Genomic DNA, 21,540 nt, shown 5'->3' with positions numbered 1-21,540 from the left:
AATTTTTTACCTACTTAAGAAATAAAATACGCCTGTGAGAAGTCCTAATACCTCTGTCCTAAATGAAGATTTTCTCACTAAGTTACTGGCAATAAAGCACTCACTCAGTATTTACTGAGTCCTACTATGTGCACCCAGCACTGTCTCAGGCACTGGGTCTCAGCACCCCAGAGACAGCTGTCCTCCTGGGGACTACAGGAGGGAGACGGCCAGGAACCAAGTACTTGGGGAGAATCAGAGAGGTAAGGTATATGCAGAAACATCAGTCAGGAAAAGGGAGTCGAGGAACTGACATGGACGGTGATGGGGGTGCCTTTCCGGGGAAGGGCGACAGAAAGCTTCTTTGGCAGGATAATTTGGGCAGGGATGTGAAGAAGAATCTAGGCAGAGGGAACAGCACCCACAAAGGCTCTGAGGCTGGAATGTGCTCGGAGGACTCCTCATCAAGGAACAGAATGGAGGCGTAAGAGGGAGCGTGGCAGCAAATCACTCCGGGCTTTGGGGACAGGCATGGCACCACATCATGGTAAGGAAATGCGATCTTATTCTAAGTGATAGTTTTAAGCAATTAAAATTAAGTGGAGAAATGGGATCTGACCTATTTGTTTAAAAGATCACCGGCTGCCATCAGAAGATGTAAGAGGCGAGGGGCTGTAAGAGGCGGGGAGCCCATCTGGAGAGCCCTGTAATGATCCAAGTGAGAGCTGAGGCTTCCTTAAACTGGGGAGGTGGCGATGGGAGGGATCAGATTCTGGATCTATGTTAAGGCCAAGCCAACAGGCCTTACTGAAGAGTTGGAAGTAGACTGAGAACAAAAAAACTCACAGGTGACTCCAAGGTATTTAGCCCCAGCAACTTCCTACAATGATCTAATAGGTTCATTAAAAAAAAAAAAATCATCCCTTCATGTAAAGCTCAACTACCCTAAAATAGGTTATGAACACCATCAACAAAAGCAGTGCTTTTTCTAGGCACTAAATTAGGAAGCTGCGGAAAATTTTAAAGTTGACAAAGAACACGTACCTGGGTTCCTTCTCTAAATATTTAATGAGCATCTACACAGCACCCAGCACAATATTAGGGTATTAGGGACCTAAATTGTGCTTAGAATATGTAACAGAGCACTGAAAAAGGATTGACAGGAAAAACACCAAAATACTAACAGCTGTGAGAGATGGGATTTTTCTTACTTTAATTTTCCACATTTACGACCATAATCATACCCTACTTTCAACTTTAAGGGGTTACAAAATCTACCTTTTACCACTGCCAATGAAAGACAAATTCCTACACAGCAAACTTATTAGTGATCTGAATGATTGGCAGACTTTCCTTCTAAGAAAACCTTTTAAACTGACCAGATTTCTCAGCTCTCTTTCATGCATCTACCTGTTGCCAATGCTGAGGTAAAATGCACATGTGGGAGAAGAGGGGGAAGAGAGGAATAAGAGAAATGGGGTACACATTAATAGTTTGCTGTTCTTTAAAACATCATCTCAAGACAGAGATGAGAAGGATCAGATTGAGTCTTTGAAATATTTAATCAAATACCAACTACATTCAAGACAATATGCTTACCACAGTAATCCACCCACTGTCAACAAACAAATGACAAAGTCCCTTATACATTTATCCGCTCATGCAAATCTTTACAGCATGCCTATATGGCATCCTAGGTGCCGAGCGAGACCAGGGAGTTCAGCAACGGATCAATCAGACGGAATCAGCCCTCCCCAGTTGGCAATCTAGTTTAGGGGATGGGGAGAGAGGGGCATTAAATTTCAAATTAAAAGTATTTTATTATGATATTAACATGTGCTAGAGAGACAGCCTGGCAGGGAGTAACAGGAGACCTGACCTATTCTAGGGTCAGGATAAGAGGACTGGGCAAAAATGACATATGAGCTAAGATTTGAAAGAGTAGGAATTAAACAGGTAAGGGATGGGGGGGGAGTGGAAGTACATTCCAGGCAAAGGAAACAGCAGCACCTAAGAATCTGTGGCAAGAAGGGTAAGGCTTGTTAGAAGAATAAAAAAGGAAGCCAGTGTGTGAGGAAGATCTGGTGAAGGGAGGAGAGGATGATGAGAAGGTAACCAGGGGCCTGCTCATGCAGGCCTATAGGCTGTGTTACTTGCTTTGCCTTTAAAGCTAAAAGCAACAAGAACCACTGAAAGATGTTAAGCCTGGGAGTGACAATCAGATTCACATTTTTACAGATCACTCTGGCTACTGTATAGAGAACAAATCAGATGGCAGCAAGAGCAAAGCACACCAATCAGAGGGCTGCATGGTGTCCAGGTGAGATGAGTGAGGGCAGTGAGAACAAAAGTAGACGTTTTCAAGATCTTCTTTGGAGATAAAATCAACGATAATTCCTGGTGGAGGGAAAGTAGGTGTGTGGGGGACTTCGGGGGGAGGTAGTGCCATAGATAATAACGAAATAGAAGACATTTAAGAGGACCAAAAAGACATACAGAAAACAAAACTACGTAAATAAGTTGAAAATAAGGGAAAGACATTTCATGCAAATACTAACAAAAATAAACTGATTCTCCAGTCCTCAAAATAGAACTTATGACAAAAACAGACATAATGAAAAGTATACTATGACAAAACGAATAATCTACAAAGATTAACAATTCTGAATTTAATATAAAGCAAAAGTGACAAAGAGAATTGACAAGTCCAGAATCACAGTGACATATTTAATACACCTCTCAGTAACTGATAAAGCTGTCATAAAAATTGTAAAGCTAAGGACAGCGTGAAAAGCATTAAAAACTTGACACAAAGAGATATCACCCTGAGCCTAACAAACAAAGGATATACATTCTTTTAGAAATACAGAGCACGTTTAAACTAGTCTCATCACATTTCAAATAACTGAAATAAAAAACAAAACATATTCTATGACCATGTAATGCAAATAAGTTAATCAAGAACAAAATTAAACACCACGAATAGAAACTACAAAATGCCTGCTTAGGAAAAAAAAGAAAAAATGCCTGTTTAGAAATTCAAGGGTTAAAGAGGGAATAAAAATGGAAATAACAAAATATTTACATCTTAATGACAATGCTATTACCACACATCTACCTTATGGGAGAATGTTAAAGCAATACTTCTACAGCCTGAGCACATCATTAAAAAGAAAGGCTGAAAACCTATGTTTTCAATTCAGAAAGCTAGAAAAAGAAAAGAGTAAACCTAAAGAAAACAGAAAGGAAATAAAGATAACAACAGTATTAACAAACAGAAACAGAAAATGACAAAACAGCTGCTGGTTCCATGAAACAAAATTTTAATTAACAAACTCTTGCAAATCTATTCAAGAAAAAGTTAAAATATGAATGAGTGACACTCCCGCTGGTGACTAGAGCGGCAGAGCCCTGAGCGCCCCAAAGGTTCAGGCACAGGTCCCAGCTCTGCAGAGGAGGGCCAGTCCCCACGCGGGCTGCCCATGTCCAGGATCACAGACCGATGGTCCAGAAAGCAAAAGGCAACAGAAGCGGGAAAAGGAACTGGCCAAAATCACCACCAGGAATGAAATGATGGAAGTTCTACTGCCCTAAGAAATGGATTCTTGCTTTCACCGAATGCCCTCTAGATTAATTTACTGTAATAAATACCTTTTCCTTTGGTCAGGAGAAAAGGCATAAAGAAACAATTTTAGGGACAAAAGATACAGATAAAGACTTATGATGGGAGTGAGAAAAGGGAAGAGGGCAGCGTCCTAAGGAAATCCAGGGAAGGACTAGGTAAAGTAGAAGGAACTGGCGAAGGCGGAAGGCGTGAATGGCCAGGGAAAGTCAAGACTGAAGTGTCCCGACAAGGAGTGGTTCAATAGAGAAGCTGCGCAGCAGTGCCAGATGCCGCTGAGAAGTCGGAAGCTGTGTGCCGCCCGGGGTCGGTCTGGTGGATCTGCAGTGGGAAGCTGAGTGCCCAGCATCCCCAAGAAAGGAGAGCAGGGGGGGCCACGGTCACATCGGAGCAGGACGACAACTGTTTCTATCTGAATTACAAGCAATTTTGGAGCTGAAGCCATTTCAGCTGTGAAGACCCAGAGTGTCAGACTACAGGAGGCCCCTGGGGGCGGACACGGAAACCAAGACACCAAGGAGCTTGATGGGTCATGCCGTGGATACAAAGCCAGGTGACATGACGGCAGAACTGCAGTGGAAAGCAAGGCTGGGAGGCAGGTAGGTACCAAAGTTTTCAATGAGCAGAGGTGACCAGGCAGCCGTGAGAGAGAAAGAGCAAGGCGGCCTGAGTCTGAGGGCAGCGGCTCCAAAGGGGTGCCAGGGAATGGCAGACGGACCTGGGCCAAGGCTGGGCCGCAACGCACAGCGCGGCAGCGGGACTCCATGAAGCTTCTCCAGCTCTCTACCCTCTGGGAAACACAGAGTGCCACATCAGGGAAAGCCCCGAGCACAACACCCACCATTTTTTAATTAGCTGAGCTGATAGTGCCCTCAGCCTCGCTAGCTACATGTACACCTGTTCCCAAATCCAGAGGGGGAAAAGAGCAATGTAAGTCGTGCAATTCCTCTAATTAAGCGGAAAGAAGGGATGGGAAAGGACAGAGCGAGCACCTTTTTCCAGGACACCAGGATAAGGACGACGTAGCTTCTAAACAAAGCGAGCGCCAGGCGATCCAGACACTGGACACAGCCCGCTCGTGGGGTGGCCCAGTACGCAAACTAGCACAAGGCCCGAAGCGGTGACTGACTTCTATGGGCCTCTCAACAAACGCAAACGGGGCTGGCAAGCCTGCCTCTGGGGGTGCTGCTAATTACCACTGACCACGTCTGGCTTACGACGGGGGACGTGAAAGACTCCTTTACTCAGGAAGTCCTTAGAGGGCTATAATCTCAACGAACTCATTCCTGTAAAATGGAACCCTGTCTACTACTGGCGTGAGCCCCTCAGTGTAGTTCTGTCTTGTTTGCTACACAATAACTATCGATAGCTCTATTCTGCTGTCTGGTACCCATCTGCTCACAGGGCAGCTCCGGAGTGGGCTCCAGAGCAATCACATAATGTGGACAATCCAACCCCCTTGTTAAAGGTGTGGGGTGGCCAAGACTCAGCCAACCAGTGCGACATTGCTTGGCCTCAGGAACTGGCTGGTAATCCAATCTGGGGTAATGACTCAAAGACAGAGGTCTGCTGGGGGCGTCCTTATTCTTCTAAGTTACAAGAGCTGTTCATTCTCATCTTGGAGACTAGCTCTGATTCTGGCCCATTGGCACAGAAATGTGAAGCCTACAACCTCTACCACCATTTGCCACATGAGCCAGGTTGACACACAGTGGAAAGCAAAACCAAGAGAATCTCAGCAAAAGAGCCGGTACCCTAATCAAACCGTGCTGGTACCCTAATCAAACGGTACCCACATTACCTCTGGAATTTTCAATGACATAACCCAATGCATCCCCTTTAAAGTTTAAACCAGTTTAAACTGGGTTTCCTGTTACTTGCAAACCCACACATCCCTCCACTATAATATATTTAAGATATGCTGAACCTTAACCACCAGTGAATCACCATCCACGAGCTCCTTTTATAGCACATTCCAATGTGCATCTCTTCCTTCCAGAAAAGTCTTTGTTAAACCAAACTCTCAAATATTAAAATGTAAATCTTTTCCCTGTTATTTAAACCTTGGAGAATGGCAACTGGTTAACACCTAAATAAAACTGTGGCTCAAAATTATCTATAAAAGCTTATAAAAGAAAATTTACAAATTTATAAATTTCACTACAAAAATAAGAAAATTCTTTATGGCAAAAATGCACACGCACACACACACACACACCCCTAAGCAAAGTTATAAGACAGATGACAAACTGGGAAGAAAAAAATATCTGTAATTCGTATCACAAAGGGTTAATCTTCTTAACACATAGAGAGCTCCTTCTTAAAAAAAAATCAAGCTATCCAATAATCCAATGGAAAAATGGACAAGGGATATAAAACAGTTCACAGAAAAAGAAATACATTTCGCTCTTAATATGTAGAAGAATGCTCAACCTCTTCCGTTACAAGGGAAAAACAAACAAACAAAAATTACACTAATTTCTCATCTATCAGATCCAATGCAAAAGTCTGACACCACTGTTAGTGAGGCAGTGGTGAGACAGGCCGCTCTCATGTCGGTACAAACTAGTACAAGTCCTCCCTACGGAGGGAGATTTGATGCCATCACAAGTACATACAAGCCAGCAGTGCTCGCTGATCCAGCAGTACCTCCTCTGGAAATACATCCTACAGACAGACCTGTCTGTGCAAAACACATACATACCCAGTTATTTACTACAGCATTATTTGTATTTTTTTTAAAAAAAGATGAACAACCAAGAGTCATCTGGTTAAATAGTGATACAGCCATAGTATGACTATAAAGCAATTATAAGAAAGCATGAAGAAGCTCTCCATTTACTAATTAATATGGAAAGACCTCCAACAATATATCATTAGGCAGCAAAAAAAGTGCCCAATACCATACATAGGATGCTGCTTCAATTCTTTCAAATCCCTGCTCAAATGTCATCTTATTCTTATCACCACAGAGGAATGAGTCAAAATCAAAATGATTACAGGGAGAGGAAGGGAACTGAAGGGGAGGACAGAAACGGAAGCTGGACCTCTCTGAGTAGCTTTATAGTTTGTGGCTGGAACCACATAGATGTTTTATATAATTAAACACAAAACTAAATTGGTTTTTAACGTATTTATTGGGATATAATCAATATACAAGGAACTGCGCATATTATAGGTACACATTTGATGAGTTTGGACACATGCATACACCATGACACCATCACCACAAGCAGGTAACAGACATATCCATCACCTCCAGAAGTTTCCTTGCGTGCCTTTGTTTTGGTTTTTTGTGGTAAGAACACGTAACACGAGATCTACTCTAAGAAACGTGCAAGTGCACAACACCAGATTGTTAATGAGAAGCACTATGTTTCCAGCAGATCTTGAGAAATTATTCATCGGGCATAACTGAAACACAAAATTAAATTTAAAAACAATCCCTCATGTTCTAAAACCGGATTATGATAATAGTTGTGCAAACTGGTAAATTTACTCAAAATCATAGAGTTGTACACTTACAATAGACGGTAGGAAGGTACAACAATTTGGCGGGAGTAAGTCTGCAGAGGCCGAGAGCCTGCGAGAGGAAAGAGTCAAGATCGGCGCTGTCCAAGCTCAGCGAGCACAGGACCCGCCGGGGACCTGTGCTCTGAGAGTGCAGATCGCGACTCCCTAAGCCTGGACTAGGGCCACTTCTGTACCTCCAACAAGCCCCAGGTGAAGACGCTGAAGGTGCTGGTCTGTGGACCGCACTTGAGGAGCTTTGCTCTAAGGAGTGGCTGAGAGATGGGGCAGTAGTAGATGCCGGAGCAAAGGACCCCTAGGGAGTGAGTGGGGGCCAGACAGGGTTCCCCCCAGCCTTTCTAAGATGGAGAGAACAACGCCTATGCTGTAGGATTAGACGCAGACAGGGGTAGAACTGGAGTGAGTGCTTGGGTTGGGGGGCGACATGAGTAACTACAGCTCTGACGACAGGGCCTGACAGAGTGGCAATGCGGCAGGGGCTGAACCCATTGAGGAAAGAAGTGATGGGGGGGGGGCTGATACAATCTCATGACCTGAGTCCTGACAGAGGACAAGACAGCGGGAGTCCCGAAGGAGGACGGGTAACACACTGAGGCAGTGCGTATCTCAGAAGCAGTACCAAACGAGAGAAAATACATGAGACATTTCTCAGTCATGCTAAGAGTTCTGGAAGCGAGGCTACAGCCGAAGCTGGAATAATTTCCACCCAGAAAGGCAGTCCGTCCTCGCAAGCCTTGCACGGGCTTTCACCCTCCCAGCACAGCTCACGACTCTCAGAGGGCGCCATCAAATGCCTCGTCCTTAGGCCCTGGGCTTCTGCTTCTCCTGGTTTAGCACTCTCGCCCCCTTCCGCCCACCCGCCCATCAGCACTCAGTTCAAATGTCACGGTGTTAAAGTCCCTCAAGTTCCCACTGCCACTGAGACACACCTGGCATTCTAATCATCTACCACCTGACCCAAAGGGAAGACAGCGCGCGACCCCTGGCTGAGCAGACCTTGTACTCTTCCCTCTCTAAGCGCAGCAACAGGCAGAAGAACGATCAGGAAGAAAAGGAAAAGCAGCACATGGCATGGCCAACTCAGCATTCTAGAGAATCAACTGCTGGACGAAAATACCACAGGCACCTCCGAGCGACCTTTTCGGAGCTCAGCGCTGCGCTTCACCACCGGGTAAGAGACACCAGCACCCCCCTTTCCACTGTCACACGAACGATACTCAAGAAAGTGAGCTGAGACTCATCAAAACCAGGCTGCTTACACTTCCTGTGCCATGAACTCCTTCTCACAAAGATGTTTTCAAATACAAAGGATCACAAAGGAGATCAATTATATTAAAATCGGTTACACCATTTAAACAAATTCAGGATTTTTAAAAGTTTCTTTATTTCACATAAAGAATAACAAGCTCTAGTAGCAGACCCAAACTACTGTAATTTCAAAGCAGTGATGTATAAATGACATCTGATATATCTGCAACAACCATAATGTGATATGCAAACATCTGTGATTTTTATTGGTGATAAAAGTCACAGGTCTGTTACTACTGTGATTTGTTGCCTATACTCACAATTGAAGGACATGTTAAAATTCAGTTAGAAGTTGTAAAAATAAAGACGTAAAACATTCTTTCCCATCTACGCTGGCGTACCCCTCAAATTCTATTCAGATTAAGAGAAGAGGGCGACCACCTGGACGAGTTTTGCTGCAGCCGGAAAAAAAGCCAAGCACAACAGTGAACAGGTTGTGTGCCAACCAGAGGAAAAACAGCCCCAGGTCACAGGAAACGTCTACAACATGGTTACTTCAGAATATGTTAAAATATTCCCGTTCTTACTTTTAAAATATAAAAACCTTATAAATTCCTTCCTCATGAACAATTACTGCTTCTTTCCTATAAAATGTATGGTTTCAAGCCCATTTTCCTACTGCTACAAAACAAGATAAAGTGTGGCACAGATTCATCTGGCTTGTTTTTAGTACAATAAACCCTACTTTTTAAAAATCCATGTTACAAAATAGATTTGACAATGCAAAACATTACTCAATTTACAAATTACCAATTGGTAGAGAAGCTGTGAAGTGGAGAAAATGCTATTGCCAAAAGAGCAATTGCCAACTGAAGTTCAATTAGAAATGAAGATAAAACATTTCTGAAATTAGAAACATGAGGCTACAAGTTTTAAAATTTACGGAAATGTGTTCTGGACACAGCATTTTGAGGCAAAGCAGCTATATGAAATCCACCCCAGTGTTCTTCCCCTGCTAGCAGAGAACCACTTCTCCACTTCACCTTTACTCCTTAACCCCCCATTTCTGGTACCACTTATGCACAAGCACAGCACATGCCTTCGACTTCATATTACAGTTAGCAGCACAGAAGCTCCTCACCGACTGGAAACGTTAGTGCACCCTCACGTCATCCACGACAGACAGCAGTACTCTGTACGCAACAGTTCTGCAGTATGCACTTCATGAATGAGGATTCTGTTTTTAAAGCAAGATCTACGAGGTGAATGTTTGTTTAAACTTAAAAAATTATTACAGTGAAAGACACATTGCCATTAATCCCCCTCACTTCGAACACACTTATCCCACCATTTTTGCCACTTTCTGAAGCAGTTCTGGAAGTCCTCTTTCATGAGTGTCCTTAGTTGAGCTGTCGTAGTTGCCTTCATGTCCTGAATTGATTCAAAATGTTTTCCTTTCATAGTCATTTTAACTTTGGGGAAGAGCCAGAAGTGACAAGGTGCCAGATCCAGTAAATAAGGTGGATGAGGACACACCGTAATGTTTTTATTTGACAGAAATTGCCGTGTATCAGAAGCAAAGTGCGACACAGAGCCTTTCCATTCTGATCACGAAATACGGTGAATGCTGCTGCCGAGTGCCACCCAACGGAAAGGCAGGGATCTTCAATATGGGAAGCAGCATGCGGAACCTTAGTAACAGTGTGTGGCAAGTTTCAACTTGTTCAGTGCAGTCAGGTGTGAGCTACGGTTGAGAGGAGGTGTGTTTTAAAGTGCCAGAAATCATCCTACAGCATGACAACGCTCCATGTCACACATTGCTTCTGGTATGTGGCAATTTCTGTCAAACAAAAACATTACAGTGTGTCCTCATCCACCTTATTCACCATATCTGACACCGTGTGACTTCTGGCTCTTCCCCAAAGTCAAAATGATTCAAGACATTGAGGCAGCCACAACAGCGCAACTAAAGACACTCACGAAACAGGACTTCCAGAACTGCTTCAGAATGTGGCAAGAACGATGAGATGTGTGTTTGAAGTGGAGGGAGAGTATCTTGAGGGGGATTAATGGCAATGTGTCTTTTACTGTAATAAATTTGTTTTTATTTAAACATTCACCATATTGTTCGATCATATTTTGTACCTTGTACTCTATTAGGAAAAACAGATGCCAAATGTTTAGAGAATAAGCTAACTTGTCACTGATATTCTCAGACAACTTAAAAGGTCCTGAAAACTAAACCTGAGTATGTCTGTCAATTAAAGTTATTTCTATTTTTGATGTCTACTCCTAAATAACCAAGTAAGGCCACATTTTATATTTCTACACAAACTAACCTCTTTGATATATAAATAAAATTGTTCTCTAAGACATCAAATACCAGACTACAAAAACCTTCACATTTATTTTTAAAACACGGTTGTTTAGGCATACAGCCAAACCAGTCAGTAACAAAATCCACTAACTATGTTTTGATTCTTGCTCAGGTTTTCTACCAGAGCATAACAAATACTTAAATAAATTAAGTCACTCTAGATGAACTCAACGAAAATAAATATAGGTGACAAGTTTCTGAAGGGCAGAGACTGTCTACACCCAGCATCTAGAACAGTACCTCCCATCTGATAGGTGTGCCCCATAAATATTTGTTGAAAGAATGACATTCATGGCTATCTCGTGGATTTCACTGACATGTTCTGGGAGATTCTGGCCATTGCTGATATCCACCCAGGGAGTCTTTCAAAATCTCATCACCACCCTCTGATTCAAGGTCAACAGAACCAAGGTATCATATGAAAGTTTCTCAAGCCTACTGTAAGTGGTAAGTTAAGATGCTTTCCCTCGGTTATAAGATTCTATAGTCAAATAACTATATCTTTATTAATATTTCAGAAGTGATTAAGTAGCCCTTAATGGAAAAATACAGATTTCCATTCAATTCCATGTGCCCTACTAAATTAAGTACAAAATTTCTCAAAGTAAATTTGATATAAAAAGTTCTAGACTTCTAAGCTTCTTTCTAAACTATAAATGGGGAGCAGAGAGGTGTGAAAATTACAAATGGGGAGAAGGGTGTGAACATGACCTTCTCTGGAGCAATCCAGTATCTAAAACTCGTCTGTGGAAAAAAACCTTTAAAAGGCATCTAGTTCGCCCTCGCACACAAAGCATGAATTCCTCAGTTGCCAACAGGTGGTCCTGCTGTCCTGCCAAAGACACAGAATATTTTCCAGACAGAATACTCACTCTCTCCCAGGCCAACCCATTACCCTCCTGGATAACTCTGGCTCTAAAAATATTTTAGTTAGTATTAACCGACTCTTCTTCCGGCCCCAGTTTCATCTCAGCATGGTGAGTACAAAGCTTTTTTTCTAGCATAAAGACCCAGAATCACAATGTGTTCAACTTGCTTTCACAAACACTCCACTCTCCCCAATTCCCAATCAAGAAGGCAGTGAATCCAAGACATGAAGACATCTTCCCAACAGAAAGATGACTTTATTTTTATTTAAAAATTATTGAGCACAGACTCACACAACCTTAAGAGTTGAAAAGGCCTTGGAAAGCCATCTAATTCTACTTCTCACCTATTGTAAGAATTGCTTCAATAAAATTCTGGGCAGTACATTTGCAGCCCGGAATCTTAAGATTGGGGGAGGGAGTAAGGCTCTTTGACTTGAATGTCAAGTAATTCTGAGTACACATAGTTTTAAAGAGTTGTTAGTTGGTACACAGCTATGGTAGGTAGCACGATTGGACAGAAGTAGATCAAAAGTGATCTGCGCCACTGGCTTCCTTTCCATCACTTCTTGTCTCTTGCTACATAATTTCCCAGTTGCAAGAAAGCTAAATTTGTAACCTACTAACAATAATTTTAAATGTCTTTAAAAAGATGTGAGCTACTAAAAATACCTGTTACTTTGGGGCCCAAATTGAATAGGTTTTTCAGTTTCTAAAGATCTTTTTAAAGTATGACATAGATGGACATGGATGTTTATTCAGTCATTTACTCAACAAATAAATAGTAGGGGCCTACTCTGTGCTGGTCACTGCTAGGCAGTAGGAAGATAGAGAAAGCAGAAAAGACGTGGTCCCTATTCTAAGGGAGCTTTGTTTATAGAAGAGATGGTCACCCAGAGAATCACAAAATTTAAAAAGTGCTAGAAAAGCAACGCACAGGATGCTATGAGGACGCGTAATAGAGAAAACAACTGATCTAGCCTGGGAATTCAAAGAAGGATTTGCTGAGGAAGTGATGTTTCAGCTGAGATCTGAATGGTGGCCATTCACATTTATGTTAAAACAGGTCTCCACAAAATGAAAGGTAAGTCCAATAATCCCAGCTACCTTTGGCATCTTTATCCTAAAACAACCTTTTTAAAAAGAGGAAAGCAAAGTATGCTCTAAAGAGGCTTGAAAGTTAGCAGCTGAATGTCCTTTGGGGAGCGGCAGGGTCTTACTCATCTTTGGAAACCCCATATCACCTTGCCTAGTATAATTATCATAAGTCACTCAAATCTTTGTTGAAATGATTAGTACTAGTATTAAATCAATGTTCACATTATCTTCAGATGAGCAAAATAAATTCATAAAATTACATCTCCTCACACAAGAAACTCCATTCCAAACTTAGATTGTGAGTGCCACCAAGATTCAATGAGATAATATACACAGAATGCTGGGGTAAATTCTGAAATGCTTGGAGTATACGGCATCTGTGTAACAAAAAAACTCGATCAGTCTCTTCTTATTAAGACAGCTCTTTGGATTGAGGTGTGCTTCATTTTTCCGTGAGAAAACGCTGTAACACAGGTTTGCACATGCTCTCTCGCCTTGGTTTTCTCTGAGGGGGTGAGACTGCATAAACTCTGAGGTCCCTTTGAGCTCTAGAAACTGACCTGTACATGTTTTAAAAGGGCCAAGATTACTCTCCTGGACTTAGATGTTAGACTACCTCCCCATCTTCTCCACTCCCCCATGATTCCATACTTCCTCTGGCAGCACAGAGTTCGTGATTTCAGTTTTTTCAGAGGCTATTCTCACTCATTCTACATGCAGGTTTAAGTTGAATATACTCATCCAAATTTGATCTTCTGAATGATCTGAGAAACTGTTGTAAAACTTTATATGCCCCAAAGAAAAGCGGAAAAAACATAGTCAAAATGACCAACTGTCAAAAACTGATGTATAACGCCTAAGTCCAAAAAGTCAGTTTGGGTTACTGACTAAGGAAAATATGTGCTCTGTTTTAAAGTCAGAAAACAGAGTCACAAAAAACAATCGTCTATACTCAAAAATAATAAACCAATTCATTCCTGGGGAAAACTGTTTTAATTACAATGGCTAGAAGAGAGTTGAAACGTCCACCATGTGTATCTACAAGATACAAATGTATTTATAAGGTATTACTACATGAAAATGAAATTTCACCAAAAAATTAAAGTGCGCAAATAAATTACACAACTAAACGCAAATTTGCATGTTTAAGATTTTTGTCTTGTTCAAAATCATTTTTTGGTGGTTTTGAAAGGCTCCCCTACGTTTTACCCTTCCCTGATCGCATCCCACTAAAGGAGAACACTTGTGATACTTTCAGACAAGGGGCCTGTTTTTATGATGCAAACCAGGGCTGCCAGATCCAGATAAGGTTTGCTACTGGAATGCTCCAGAAATAATATACTTTCAAAGAAAACTTGTTTTAAAAATGGTGATGCCTACACTAGTAATTACTAGTAAATTTAGTTTTTAAGCACTTTTTGTGTCTTTCTATAAATAAAATTTAATAACTTAAAATTCTAAACTTATTTCCAGAGAAAAAGCTGGTCCTTTCAGTCCTAGGACCAATGACAAGATAGAAGCTTCCTGTTTGACAGTTACTCTTAATGCTTATTTTAACTATATTTTACATCTCCTGTTTCAGGGGCTTTCGAGTTCATTAGTCTTTATATTATAAATTACAGCGTGTGTACTGCAGCATTTCTCCTTTTGAAGAGGTCCAGAAAGAAGTTAAATAACTTGTCCAAGGTCACCCAGCAAGTCAGTGACAAAGCTGGGAGTAGGACTAAAACTTCAGCTCCCAGAATAATGACTTCACTTTCCCAGTTCCAAAAGAGAAAAAGTAAAGCCAAGCGGTGTGTTTTCGGTAACGTATAACAGCATACTTCAAAGACGGCTGAGTGGTACACTTATCACAAACACTAACAAAAAAGATTCACCTTGAACAAACGAGACAACTCGCTACGCCTGTCATTTAGACAGCACTGTCATTCCCTAGGTTTTCTAACCAAGCAAAAACAAACTGCTCTGGCTCTTACAACGTAGAGAATGTTCACTCTGCAGTATACACACTTTGTTTTTACACTAACCGAACATTTCCGAATCTGTTAACACCTTTTCCCGTGCCTAGGTGCTGTGGAGGGCACTGACTGCCTCACTCTTCCAAGAGTCAAGTCAAAGAACGCGGATCTCAAAAGCAGTTCTCAATGAGAACCAACTTATGTTGCCAATGAAAGAAAAGCTCTCATCAGTTGCTTCTTTTAAAGAGGTTATTTTTTAAAGGATGACTACACGCTTCACAGAATTCCTGTTAAGTCGCCGGCCAAGAACGGTTCTTGTAAGTCGCTTGTAAGGCACAGCCCTCCCTGTTTGGGACGGTCCGACTTGCTGGACAAGAGCGATCGGGGCAGCTCAGCCCGAGCCCTCGCGAACCCCGAGCTCACTGACGACGGCACTGGGACCTCACAGAGGCAGCAGTCGGCCCTGCCACCCCAGAAGGGACAGGGTGGCCGTCCTGAACAACTCTCAGAAGCAGGTTCCCTCGGCAGACAGGGACAGCAGTCCTCCCTCGGGTGTCTTGTAAGTGGAGTGTCAACGCCGGGAGAGGCCCCCAGCAGTGTCAGCGCGGCAGCAGGTGGAGCAGCGCGCCGTGCCGAGCATTTCCTCCCTGCCCCCGTCTCAGTCCCCCGCCTCCCAGCCCGGGTCCGCCTTACCGACCTTCCCCGGCCGCCTGTTCTCTAACGCAGAGCGCGGCGTCCCCCCCAACCCTCCCGGGAGGCGAGGCAACCTCGGGAGACTAGGCGGCCACCCACCTCTTCCGGGGACGCGCAGGCCGGCTCCCGCGCCGCGGCACAGCCCGCCGGACCCTCCCGGGGCCTCCCAGACCCACCCCGCACCCCGCGGTCCCTTTCCACCGCCCCCAGCCGGCTCCCTCCCGAATCCCCCTTCCTCAGGGGCACCCCGCTGGAGTTACCGGCCCACTCAAAAGTAAGAGCGTCGGCCGCCCCGATCGGCCACCCTGGCCCCCGCTGTCACCGCCCTGCTCCCGGCCTCTGCCCACGCCGCCGGGTGGCCCCGGTGACGCCCGGCTCGGTACCTTGCGGACCCCCTTGTAGATATAGAAGTAGAGCTCCCGGCCCACATTGAAGCAGAGGCGGTCGCCGTTGCCAGACTGGTCGTTGAGGTTTACGAAGGAGACGCGGACAGGGTTGGATCCCTGCGAGTTGAAGGGTACCCGGTTGGGCCGGCTGTACTCCGAGTGCGGCAGCAGCTTGTACAGACCTTCCCGGGTGGTGAATTGGGTCTTAATCTCGTTCATCTCCTTCCCTCCTCCCTCCGTCGCCATCTTGGAAAGCAGCGTTCATCCTGCCCCAAGTGCCCGGATCACGCCCACCGCGCAGGCGCCTTCCTCTCCCTCCGGCTCTTCCTCCTGGCCCCGCCCACCCGCGAGCAGGCCCGGCGGAGGCTGGCCGAGGGGAAGGGGCGGGCTTGTTTACGGCCTGACTGCGCACGCGTGCTCACCTGGCGCGCTCCGCGCTGCGGGGCGTCCGCAGGCTCCTCCTCTGGGCGCGGCCTGGGGCGGCCCCGCCGGGGCGCAGGTGAGGCCCGGCTCCGCCCGGGGGCGGGCTAGTCGGTGGCTGTCTCCGCCGCCCGGCACGGCCCGGGTTGGTAGGTAGAAGCCGCGGTCGGGAACGCTGGGGTGAACTCGGAGTGGCCTCCTCAGCTGCCTGCGGCCCTGCCCCGGCACCCAGAAGGGCAAAGGAAGAGAGCCGCCTCGGCAGCTGCCCCTACGGAGCCAGCACGTGGGGCGCCGTGAGCCGAGGGCGGAGCCCGGTGTTCTCCCTCCGGGAGGGCGCGGCGACGGCCGGTTCCCGTGTCCCCCGCGCCCCCGCCGGGGCCTCCCTTCGGACACCCGCGCAGTCGGCTGCATCCCCTCTGCACCTCCCTAAGTCAGGTTCCGAAAAGGTACCAAAGACCTTCGTTTGCCGCTTCACCATCTTTTTTAGGCGGGGCGGAGGGAGAGGAATACAGTCCATACACACACAGAGAATGTGTCTGCGGTGAAATATCTGAATACCTGTTATAGTGAGCGTTGGCTAATTTTAAGGAGAGCGGGTTGTGAGCGCTTGTTTCTTAAGTCTGTCTTCACCGGGTGTTTAGAGAAAAGGGGTTGGGAGGAGAATGGCTTTGGGAACCAGAGCAGGAATTCTAAGCAGGAGTCACTTCTTTTGCTCAATCTTTTATTAAGAGCCCTTAATAAAATCAGAGGTCATCGATTTAAAAAAAAAAAAAAAGACTAAAGTGTAATCTGCGAAATTGTTTACTGGGCATCGTTGTTTGCATTTACTGCACTCTGTCTAGATATAGAAGGACAGGTGCACGTGTTGAAGATTAAACAAGTATCCTTTTATACCGGGTTTTCGTGGCATGTTGCACTAGAATGAGGAAGGTTCTAATGTGACAGAAGCATTCTGATAGAATTGGGGGGGGGGGCGGAATTCCAACATTTGTTACACCAAAAATGAACTGTTTCTTTAAGTTCAAATCATAGCTGGAGCGTCACAAAGACTGGAGCAGGTAAGTTCTAAAGTAAGAAGAGTCCAGATCATAAACATCTTATGTATCACAAAGCAGGTCGATGCCGGTGGAAACTCTACCGATGATGTAATAATAATGCACGTTGACACTAACATCCTGTATCCTTTGTGCACGTTGGCAAAAAAGCGAGAGTCAAATCCCACTTGATAGATCCCTAAATATTTAAATTTTGTGTTGTTTTGATGCCATCTGCATTTACCTTAAAGTCAAATAGATAATCAGAAGTCTTTAAATACCTGGATGTCTTCTGTGGTCACCATGGATTTGTCCCAATTTTCTATAGTGATTTTACATTGAAAATATGTATTTATGATGATCACCTTATAAGACAGTGACATCCTGAATCATCTAAAAATAATTCAGCTGCATTCCCTAGTTATCAAGGAGGAAAAAAGCATAATTAATAATACTTTTTGGAGGAAAAAATAGCAAGCAAAAATTAAAACAAAAAATTTTATTAGCCCTCAACCACAATTTTAAATTACCCATAATACCTGTATACCTCAAGCATCCTATTAAAGTTGCATTCTATATAAATTCAACATATTTTATTGTGATTACAATAATAATAGGCTGTTCACTTTGTCCCATCCAAAGCCTTTGAATAATCTGTATTCTTAATACTTTTTCTCTTGTAATTTTTTTCCCACCATACTCAAAGATTCAGTAAATCACACCTGAATTTATATAACTGGGCCTGATCTAAAGTTCATTTCTGATTTTCAGTTTCAAACCAGGCATTTCTAATTGGATTTGTGCCTCAAATTCATTGTTCTCTAAACCTTATCGGTTCACTTTCCTTTTCTTCAAACTTGAATCATTATAAAATGGCTTTATGAATGATTTCCTTAATATCACTTTTTCTCTCACCTTTGCTCCTATAAACAACTTCCAAATTAATTTTCTTGAAACAATACTTTAGACATATATTCTCTTGCCCAAACACTTTCAGTGATTTGCAAAATTCATATACGTATTTAAGTTATACACCAAGCAATTCTTGGCCTGTTAAATATTGCATAAATCCCTCATTCCAGTCAAACTGTTCTGCTGTCACCCTTAGCTCTTTCTTTTGCTTGAAAAAAACCTTCTTTCCTTTATTTTCCCCTTCATAGCCTGTTCCTCAAGAATTAATTTAAGTTCCATCTTCACCAAGCCTTTCCCAAGCCTTGGGTGATAAAACCATGTTTAAATTCAAGGATTCTCAATTCCCAGTTCATGGCTGGCTTCATGGCGGGTTTGAACTCCTTGTAATTATATTCAAAATTGTGTGTACATGTTCATTGGATCATGGGAGTCTATAGCTTTCATCAGATTTTCAAAGAGGTGTGACTACCTTCCTGCCAAATTTAAAAATTACCTCTCTGAACTTCTGTGGCACTCCTCCGAGCTTTCATTTGTCCTATGTAATATCCTAAAACATTACCATCTTTCGGTATTTATCAGCATATGCTAATTATATTGTATTGATATTTATCTTTTTGTATGTATATACTGGAGTATATGCACATTCAAGGATGTGAGGGAACTCGTTAAAATTATTTGTATCCTCAAATATTTATTTGAGTGTCCCCATGTGCCACACTAATTCTAGCCTGGGGGCTGCATCAACAAACAAAAATCCCACAATCAAGGAGTCTATATTGCAAGAAGACAGAGGATAAACAATAAACAAATAAACTGTTTAGCGATTGTGCTAGGAAAAGTAGAGTAAGGTAAGAGGATTGCTTGGGAGTGTGTTGAGTGGTTTGCCGTTTAAAATATGGTAGTCAGGCCCAGCCCGGTGGCTCAGGCGGTTAGAGCTCCGTGCTCCTAACTCCTAAAGCTGCCGGTTCGATTCCCACATGGGCCAGTGGGCTCTCAACCACAAGGTTGCTGGTTCAACTCCTCGAGTCCCGCAAGGGATGGTGGGCTCCGCCCCCTGCAACTAAGATTGAACACGGCACCTTGAGCTGAGCTGCCGTTGAGCTCCCGGATGGCTCATTTGGTTGGAGTGTGTCCTCTCAACCACAAGGTTGCCGGTTTGACTCCCACAAGGGAATGCCCCCTGCAACTAGCAATGGCAACTGGACCTGGAGCTGAGCTGCGCCCTCCACAACTAAGACTGAAAGGACAACAACTTGAAGCTGAATGGCACCCTCCACAACTAAGATTGAAGGGACAACAACTTGACTTGGAAAAAAGGCCTGGAAGTATACACTGTTCCCCAATAAAGTCCCGTTCCCCTTCCCCAATAAAATCTTTAAAAAAAAATATGGAGTCAAGATAAGTCTCATTGAGAAGGTGGCATTTCAGCAAAGACTTGAAAGAGGTGAGGGAGTGGGCCGTGGGCAAATCTGGGAAATAGCCGACCAAGCAGAGGAAAAGCCATGGCAGAAACCCCAGGGCAGGAGTGTGCCTACCTAGCATGTTCAAGGAACAGCAAATCTGTCAGTGTAGCTGGAGCAGAGAGCAGGAAAGCCATTGCAGGGTTTAAGAATCCATTTGTTGGCTGGTTTGATAGTAGACTAAGGGAAGCAAAAGTGGAAGAGAAGGCCACTTTGGAGGCTAATTGTAGCAATCCAGGCCAAAGACAGTGGAAGCTTGAACTAGGGATGTTAGCAGTTGAGATTGAGAGACGTTAGAGAGTCCTAGGTATATTCTGAAGATAAAGCCAGTAGGATTTCCCAGCAGGTTAGAAAGGGCTGGTGGAAGAAACGGAGGAGTCAAAAATTAATCCAAAGTGGGCGTAAGCAACTGGAGGATGGGAATGCCATTCCATTAACTGAACTGAAAAAAGTAGAGCAGAGCCGGATTTGAAAGGAAGACCAGGAATTCAGTTTTGAACATGATGGGTGTGAGATGTCTATTAGGCAGTTAGAGGAAATGTCCAGGAGGCAGTTGAATAATTAAGTGTGGAGAGAATAATCAAGTCTGAGCTGCCCACGTGTTTGGCAGACATTAGCTCATAGACGGTGTTTAAAGCCTGGATACCATCACCGAGGAAGTGAGTATGAATAATGGCACAATCCAGGAGATTGGGGACAAGAGCATACCAATATTTTGCAACTTAACACATAAAGAGTATTTACTTTAGGTCAAACTTGTCATTATTTTTCAGATTCAGAGATTAATCCAATAAGATGATGAAAAGCATATTTGTTTTTTAAACTTTGAGGAGTTTGCCACAGTGACCTACTAAAGAGAAATAGGCATAGATGGGTATCTTTAGGATATTGGAAATGTTTACTGACTCACTGTGTGAAGTAACCAATTTCTCAGATTTCTCTTACTGCCTGAGCTTGCTCTGTCATTACGTTAGGATTCGGTACGTCCTTATAAAACCACATGGAACTTGAAAACAAACTTGGGAAACATCCCATAGCACAGTGTCCTAAACACAGCACTCCTTTTTGCCTCAAATTTGCAGAATGGTGCAGAATGACATACCATCAGAATGGCTCACTTACATGCGTTTAGATACGTATTGATGATGTACAATGCATCTTATTCCTTCTTAAATAATCAATCATTAAGTGAATGCAGTACTTAATTTTTCACACATATCGTGAACTATGAGTGCTTCTTAAAGATCTCTGAAGATCTTCAAATTGGCGCATTTTTTGAGATCCTACTATGTGGGCCTCATGCTAAGTGCTTACACGTGCTCCTTTCCATGTACAAACTTAGAAAGTAGGAACCATTATTCTCTTTTTACAAATGAAAAAACTAAGTGTCAGAGGAATGAAATGACTTGTCTAAGTTACTACCCAAGAGCTAGTTATTAGCAGAAACAAAGTTTAAATTCAGGTTTCAAAAGGGAAACATTTTGTAGTAAAATTTTTAAAAATATTTTTAGACTACATTACCAAAAGGAGAAGAATGGAAATTCAAGTGAAGAAAATGTATGTTTTTAAATTCAAATGTTTTTTTAAAACTCAATCTAGAAGAGACCCACAAAATGGGAGAAAATATATGCAAATCATGTATCTGATAAGGTACTTTATGTAGAAGATATAAAGAACTCCTACAACTCAAATAACCTAATTTTAAAATGAGCAAAGGATGTAAATAGACATTTGTCCAAAGAAGATACACAAATGGCCAATAAGCACATGAAAAGATGCTAAACGTAAATCTCATCAGAAAAATGCAAAGCAAAACCACAGTGGGATGCTGCTTCATACTCACTAGGATAAGTGGGGAGGATGTGGAGAAATTTAAACCCTCGTCTACTGCTAGTAGGAATGTTAAACAGTGCAGCCACTTTGGAAAATAGCCTGGCATTCCTCAAATGTTTCAAC

At 43.3% G+C, this 21,540-nt stretch overlaps 1 protein-coding gene across 11 annotated transcripts in view; it reads right to left on the bottom strand.

Annotated features, from left to right (window-relative positions):
* The window catches only part of WDR20 (WD repeat domain 20), a 57,089-nt gene extending 40,993 nt beyond the window's left edge, over positions 1-16,096 (bottom strand). For 4 of the 11 annotated variants that reach the window (XM_081049136.1, XM_081049134.1, XM_081049144.1 and 1 more), the window contains exon 1: positions 15,756-16,039. In XM_081049136.1, coding sequence (XP_080905262.1) covers positions 15,756-16,004 — 249 coding nt within the window. In that variant the 5' untranslated portion in view covers positions 16,005-16,039. Of the gene's footprint in view, positions 1-15,755 lie in introns of all 11 variants that reach the window. The other 7 variants (XM_081049137.1, XM_081049135.1, XM_081049142.1 and 4 more) reach the window with 6 other exon arrangements.
* Positions 16,097-21,540: the final 5,444 nt, after the last annotated feature.

This window comes from Rhinolophus hipposideros, assembly GCF_964194185.1.
Source record: "Rhinolophus hipposideros genome assembly, chromosome: 5".
Lineage (NCBI taxonomy): Eukaryota > Metazoa > Chordata > Mammalia > Chiroptera > Rhinolophidae > Rhinolophus > Rhinolophus hipposideros.
Note: the sequence above shows the minus strand (reverse complement) of the source record. Positions and strands in the feature narration are given on the sequence as shown.